This window comes from Amblyomma mixtum, chromosome 5 (assembly GCF_055824585.1).
Source record: "Amblyomma mixtum isolate Tamu chromosome 5, ASM5582458v1, whole genome shotgun sequence".
In the NCBI taxonomy this organism is placed as follows: domain Eukaryota; kingdom Metazoa; phylum Arthropoda; class Arachnida; order Ixodida; family Ixodidae; genus Amblyomma; species Amblyomma mixtum.
This window is the reverse complement of record NC_143016.1, coordinates 105,728,289-105,735,695: the sequence shown is the minus strand read 5'-3', so window position 1 is coordinate 105,735,695 and position 7,407 is coordinate 105,728,289. Positions and strand designations below refer to the sequence as shown.

General features: G+C 43.4%; 1 protein-coding gene across 1 annotated transcript; it reads left to right on the top strand.

Annotated features, from left to right (window-relative positions):
* The first annotated feature begins 484 nt into the window (after positions 1-484).
* On the top strand, positions 485-4,104 carry LOC149343257 (small ribosomal subunit protein mS26-like). The gene is made up of 4 exons (XM_089545793.1): positions 485-836; positions 1,416-1,553; positions 3,163-3,286; positions 3,846-4,104. Exons 1-4 carry the CDS (start codon positions 568-570, stop codon positions 4,035-4,037), a joined length of 723 nt encoding a protein of 240 aa, XP_089401919.1. The 5' UTR covers positions 485-567; the 3' UTR covers positions 4,038-4,104.
* Positions 4,105-7,407: the final 3,303 nt, after the last annotated feature.

Genomic DNA, 7,407 nt, shown 5'->3' with positions numbered 1-7,407 from the left:
GACTACATAAGAGCGCGGAAATCGAAAGATGCGGGTTCGATAGATCGGGATAAATGTGCGCAAGGAGTAGTGGGACGCGTATCGATCACGTCTTTAGACGACGTCACGTAAGCTCTTGTTCTTTAGTCAGGCCAGGCTTTTGTCCGGAGGGGAGAAAGTTCTCCTCTGTATCAATTGATTGATTGATTGTAAAACATTTTATTCGCCGGAAATAGCTTGGTAAGAGGTCGCGTTAAGTGGACGAGAGTACGCAGCCTTCGAAGACTTTATCAGCCCACTCCACCGCCAAAACTTGCGTTCTGGGGTCAGAGCTATCAAGAAGTACTGCCGTACTGCCTGGATAGATTCGAAAAACGCGGGCTGCTTCAGGCGACGCACCCGACGATGATGATAGTCAACTCAAGCAGCGATCGCAGCGCCTTTTCTGATTCCTCCGAAATGAATGTAATGAAAGTCGCTACTGCCAGCCGCATCTCTAGCGCATCAATCCAGCGCACATGGCGGCGCTCACTGTGTCGGAGTCGGCTGCTGCGAAATTGTGTTCCGCGACGTGAAAGTGAATCAAATATGCTGAGTTCAGTGCTTTCAAAGGCGGCTTTGCTGCCTCTCAGAAACAGCGCTTATGATGTGGCTCTCTACCGTCCCGATGTTACTTTCTTACTCGGCCTGCAGCAAGTTCGGTGGAAGAAAAAACCCAAAGGAATGAAGCCTCGCTGGATGCCGATAGCTCCTACCAAATTATTTAAGATTAATCTGGGCCCGCCGGTGGATCCCGAGGAAATTGCAGTGCTTCGACGGATGCGCGCTGCCTATCGCACTGAAATGAAGGCGATCAGGTACGTTCTCTAGTGTGCTGGCATGCCGATGCGGCGCATCGTACTTTTGTGCTCGTGGAGACCTCTTGCCTAATTGAAATTGAAAAGGGGTACATTTCGCCTCCATCGAAATTAAAAATACACCGATGTGCTGTGCGATGTCAGTACACTGTAAAGAAGCCCAGGTGGTCGAAATTAATTTGGAGCTCTTCACTACGCCACTTCTTTCTCAGTTCCCTTCTTCAGCATCTCAGTCCATCCCCTCACAATGCGGTTCCTGAATCCCTTGCCATTCTGAGCGAGAAAGTTACTGTGCCTTTCCTTTCCTAATGAGCTCTCTCTCTCTTTTTTTTGCACAGTCTAACTCTCTGTTCTTGATTCTTACTATCTGGCATAAATTGTGTTAACAAAATTAACGGGCTCTTGTTAAGAACGCGATCCGCCAGTAAACCGAATAATTTTCGTTTTTCTCTGTTTTCATTCAATGGGTGTAATGTAAAAAAGAGAAGTCCTTCATGCTGCATGCGCCTATGTGCCTTGATTTCTTTTTTATGTACTTTTTTCAAAGCTCGAAGCGTGCTGCCTCTGTTTCGTTTTAAGGAGCTACTGGATGGAGGAAAACCGCAAAGACCTCGAGTTGGCTGACAAGCACTCAGCCGTATCCCAGGAAGAAGAGCGGGAACACGAACGTCTTCTTGAAGAAAACGAGAAAGAAAATCAGAGGGTTGCATTGCTAAGGTACTGCATCACAAAGCAGATTGTGTCTTTGCACTTTTAGTTCTGCAGGTGTCCCGAATGCTTGATGTGAATTGAATGCAGCTTTCCATATTCTGCTTTGTTAAATAATTGCGACTTACCGCACAGCTCCGAATAAAAAAAAAGGAATTCAGTAAATTTGCTGGTTCAGTTAATCATACTGCTTTCTGTGCAAGGCCGCTGTTTCATCTGGCTCCTTTGTGCGGAGCTTATGGGAAAAGAAAGTCATCTGGGTGTTTTTTAGTTGCAGTATTTTCGTGCAGTTCATAAGATGCAACTACTGTTTAGTGAAGTGGCACAAACTGCGCACCTCTCGTAAGGGGTAAATCTGATTTTAATGAAAATCTGCATATATCCACATCAGAAGCCGAGTCAGTGATACCAATACCTCTGCATGTTAGGTAGTAACTTTACTAAAATCTGACTGTGGTGTGCATATCTTGTTCATTTTTTTTACGCACACCTTGAGACACATCAGGAAAGTAACATCTGGTGTTGTGCATCGAGGTTTTAGCTTGTGTGCTGTTTTTTTTTATGTCATTAATTTATTATTCATGGATAGGTTGGCCGATGCGAGTAACCTGTCCTCAAGGTTGAAGCATTATAATGGCTAATTTAGGAAAGTACATTCAGAAACACATTACATGAAACTCGCATAGCATGGCAATGTACTATTAGCTAAGCACTGCTGGAGCTGCGCGGCTTGCTCCTGGCATGCTTCTACAGCTTCCTACAGGCTAGCGGTGTTGAAAACCAAGAGAAATATCATCGATAATGACTTTTCAGCGCAATTTCAAATCTGCCCCAACTCTCTCCTTCCTTCTCAGCCAAAGTTGGTAAAATGTGCAGTTGTGCTGCACCATGCCACAATTAGCAGCTTTGCTTAAATGCTGCCATATTTAATGCAGAAAGCCATATATTTTTTAGTGTTAACTGTGGATGAGAGGCAAATCAACTGATATGAAGCATGTCAATTAAATATGTGCTATAGTCTGGTACAACTCAAGAATGAAACAGCAAATGACGCTCAGAGGAGGCTGTCTAGCCAGCAGTGCCAACCGATTTTCATGACGTTGCGGTTAATACCCTGTCACACTCGGTTAATGGAGTGTGACAGGGGATTAGTGACTACGACGTCATGAAAATTCGTCGACGCCATTGGATAGAGGGTGTCCTCTGAAGCACATTTGCTGCTTTTTTCTTGAGTTGTATCCAGCTCTAGGAAGCTTTATCTAAGGACTGTAATAGAAATTCAGTTTAGGCTAGCCGGTGGTGCATGTTATTTGTTGTTGTTGCTACAAGCAAAAGACAAATTGCGTGGCAGGCTAGTGCTCGTCAGCTCAAATGTAATTTGCCTTCTGTTAGCACTAACCTACTTCAGAATTTTGTCCAACTTCTCAAAGCTCATAAGTATGAAAGGTATATTGTGTACTCTTTTGTGTGCCTTTTTTCCATGATTCACATGAACCCAACTTTAGTGTAGTGGATATTCCTTTGCATTAAAGGCGAAACGATGGAATTCATGTTTGTAAATTTATGCGTTGTCATGTGACTGCTGCATGGGCATTGCTATGTCTGTTAACACTGCCAGGATGGAGAGGAACAAACTGGAGCAGGAGAAGAGAGTGGAAGAGCTCCTCCAGAGGGAAGCTGATGCCAAGCTCAAGATCGAACAGCTGAAGGAGCATGTGGAGAAGATCGTCAGGGTGGAAAAGGTATGTTTGCGCAGAACACTGGGGCAGCATTAGCATGGTCAGACTTAAGTTTCCTTGAGTGAGTGTCATTTATGGCAAGCTGTAGCTTTACTCAAGTAGACTGTAACAGGGGCTGCACTTAAAAAGAAAATGAATGGTGAAAAGTAAATTTGCTGTGCCTCATGCTAGTACTTGTAAAGATACTGTCGGGGATTGCATGTTTCGTGCTAAACACTCCTGATTTGTGGCTAGTTGCTAGTTGCCACTATTTTTTTTGGCAATTGCCTTTTTGTTGTATATTTTGAGACCTTACTAGTGCTCGTATTAAGATGTATAGTGAATAGAACTTTGAGGGCTTAAAGGGTACTTGAGGGCATATTCTGTGTCTTTAGTTTGATGGCACATAAGCAACACAAGCCACCTTGTGCCAGATGCTTGGTATATCTGCTGTCCCATAGTCAGCAGCACTATAGAAGATGAATCTTTTTTCTTGTTCCATGAGCATGTAAGTCTGCGTGCTGCCACACTATTCAGCTTTTTTAATGTAGTCTTGACTGCTCTGCTTTCTTATTGGTTGCAGGAGAGGAGTGCCACATACATTACCCTTGAGAAACTGGATGAAGCCATAGAGTTTGCCATTGAGAACCCCATAAGTTACAGCTTTGCCATTGACCCACAAGGAAAGGAGATCTGGGAAGGCACACCCCACTATGAGGTGTACAAGGAAGGACCTGCCCTTGCCCACCCGTTACCGAAGAGAATAAGGTTTTGAGTCATTGGCTGAGAAGATTAATTGTGCATCTTGTAGGAAGAGGTATTAAAAATGTAGGAATCTTGTACTGCTGCCTCGAGTCTAGTTCTTTCTGATGGGGTTAGGTGGGCACTTTGTCCATTCCATCTGTGGCACAAAATTCGTGTTTTTTTTTTCTCCAGTCCAAGAGACAGTGCAGCTTAGGCTTGGATCTGGCTTGGTAGTCTTTGCTGTAGGGTGTGCTGTTTACCGAGCTAGCCAAAGTGCAGTCTCATATGCATGCCACACGAGAAAAATTTAGTGGCGTAAGGTGAATAGTAGCACTCACTCGGGCTAGTTGGTCTACCATCTTCGTTTTTGTGCGCTGCTTTGTGGTTACAAAGAAGACAAAAAGAACAAGGACGACAACCCACTCAAACGATGTGTGAACTTATAGCAGCTTATTGCAGTGTATGGTACACGTTTATAGAAATTCATGAATTCATATCTGGTAAATGGATAATATATGTAAAAAAACAAATACGAGAGGAGGAGGGGGTGATCACCAGCACCAGAATACTGCGGTAATATGCATGTTCAATGAATTCCACTTCGCAATCTGTGAGCAGAATACAGTAGGATCTCGATGATATGGTCACAGTTCATACGAATTTATGCTTGACTGGAGTGCATTATACCGGGTGTCCCAGCTAAATGTAACCAAACTTGTAAAAAAGGCGGTGTCCTAGTCCAGTGAAACCAACTGACGGTTGTTCATAGTCGCGTGGCCTAGTCTTGAGTATTTTTTTCGCTCTTCAAAGTTAATTAATTAGTTAAGTTTAATTAGCTAACTTTTTAATTATTGACTTCAGGAAGAAAGTGTAAATGAAAAAGTTTTAGATCGCCGCGAAAAACCGCTAGTAGTGCTGTTTCCGTCAGGTTACGATTTATGTAGCTTCATTTATTGGCCTTAAAAGAAAGTTATCACGTGACCAGCTGCTCGCTCACTTCTCTGCCTCAATGTGCACCCAAAGTCTCATCCAAGAGAGGACTTCAGAAAAAACAGATTTTATTCTTTAAGGCGCGTCTTGGGACGTTGAAGTGGCACAGCTGCCATGTGGAAGCTTTTTCTTGTTGTGCGAGTTGTGGTTAAAGGCCGGTAAAAAACTACTTTACGTAAATATTACTCTGCTGCAAATGTCCCAGTAAGCTGTTTCTCAAAGCGATCTACAACTTTTTCATTGACACTTTGTTCCTCAAGTCAATAATTAAAAAGTTAGTTAATTAAGCTTAACTAATTAGTCAACCTTGAGGAACGAAAAAAATACTGCAGACTAGGTCACGCGACTCTAAACAACCCTCATTTGGTTTCAGACGGCTAGGACACCCCGTGTTTTTTAAAAGCTTGATTACATTTAGCTGGGACACCTTGTATATAGTGTGCAGAATTTTGGATGTTCTGAACACTCTTCCGCATCACTATGCACGATACGAATGCGTAAGCCACACCATCGAGCACTTGGTACTCCCAGCACATTGCCGACGTCTTGAGTGAAAGGTGACGTGCCACCCGTGCATCTACTACATCACCGATGTGGCAATCGCCAGTTGTGTGGTACATACCGTGGGCAGTGAGCAGTGCCCGCGCGGCCATAAATAAATACAGTTGAATTCAATTTAACCGTAAATAAATTCCATCACCCGTGAAAACATAAGTGTGAACCCATTTCCCGTGCGGGTGTTGTTCATTTGGGGCGATACAAATTTTGGTTGACAGGATCGAATATTTTTCGCGATCCCGTGAGCTTTGTATTATCGAGATTATACTTGATGCACAAATCCAGGCCTGATCTTTGCATTTTAAAGGAAAAAAAATAGAAAGACAGAAGATTTTAGAGCCATATGAAATGTCAAGAGCAGGCCTGGATTTGCATGTTGGCAAACCTATTCTGCTTACAGATAGCTCCGTGGAATTGTTGAACTTGCACATTAGGAGTCTTGTGTCCGTGGTGGTCACCATCCTCCTTGTAATTTCTTTGTGTTGTCTCTGTTTTTATGTCTCTGCCACCCCTTATCCTGCCACTAATTATCCTTTCGCCAGTGGTTATAGTGCTCGGCTGCTGACCTGCAAGCCAGGTTTGCCAGGTATGCAGTCTTTTTACTCGTGAGCAAAAAGCACACGCTTCAATCTATTGTGATTTTACGTTTTCTTTTTGTACTCGGTGTCGGCGGTAACCAGCGATCGTGCTAATCAAATATGTCTTCTGTATCGAGCATGCACAGATGTGCATAGTGATTTCTTCACATACGTGTACAATAAACGGCAGTTGAAGTCTAGTGTCTGTCCTGTGTGTTTCTACTCTCTGTCCTTTGTGTGTACTTTAACGCTAGTAATATGTCGCAGTCTGTGGATCAAAAGCACCAACTAGCCCAACTTTATTCTTTAGACAGGCAGCTGACACCACTGGTTGGACAATGAAGAGATAGTACAACGCAGGAGGCAATTGTCTTAGATCAGGGATTTTCTATCTTTTTAGCCTAAGAGAACCCCCCCCGATGGCTTTCAAAAGGTACAGAGGAATCCCACATGTTTTGGCTTCCATCCCAGCCTACCCAACATGTATGTAAAAAGGAGCATGTTAACACGTGACACCTCAATGAATGCCCAGATTCAGTTAGTAATCAATGGCTTAAAGTGGAAGTCTGCAATGAACAGTTAATGTGATTAAATCCCAATATGAAGAGGGCAAAAAAAAAAAAGGTAGGAGTTGAGGCATGCATTGATATAGGTGCTTGGGGAACCCTAAAAACCAATCGAAGGAATCTCGAGGATCTGCGGAACCCAGTTTGAGGACTCCGGTAAACTAAACCATCCGAAAGTGTTACTATTTCTTCTTCTTTTTACAGGTGGAGCAAAGAATGCCAGCACTATATGTCATACGCACTGTTCAAGCCATGCCAAATGTGCGCTTTCACCTGACACCTGCATGTGGCAGGTCACGATGGCAAAGTGCAGCCTATGCTGTGCGAAAACATGGTTACCGCGACACCAAAGCGATTAAAAACGCAGGAAATGAGTGTGCTGCAAAGATTATAGTGCTATACTAGCTCTCACTGCAAACATGAAGATACGACATCAAAATTGGCAATCAAAAGAAGTAAAAAAATCGCAAATAATATGCACTCTTCAAAGAAATACAAACAAGCTGGAAAGCAAGGCTGCAATGCTTCATTCTTTGCTGTTACAAACGAGTCGCACAACAAAAGATAATGGATGCTGCGTGCAGGCAACGAGATGCTGGGAAAGCAAGTGAACTGAAAATATGAATGATATGCCCGTGAAATGCTAAAGGCCCTCTGTGTAGCGGGTAGGTGCCCTTCATCACCCAATGTGAATGATGAAATTGGCTAT

Coding starts and splice junctions, on each gene's coding strand:
- LOC149343257 (XM_089545793.1), top strand. CDS start 568: ATGCTGAGTTCAGTGCTTTCAAAGGCGGCTTTGCTGCCTCTCAGAAAC. Junction 837..1,415: donor ACTGAAATGAAGGCGATCAG/GTACGTTCTCTA, acceptor TTTCGTTTTAAG/GAGCTACTGGATGGAGGAAA. Junction 1,554..3,162: donor CAGAGGGTTGCATTGCTAAG/GTACTGCATCAC, acceptor TAACACTGCCAG/GATGGAGAGGAACAAACTGG.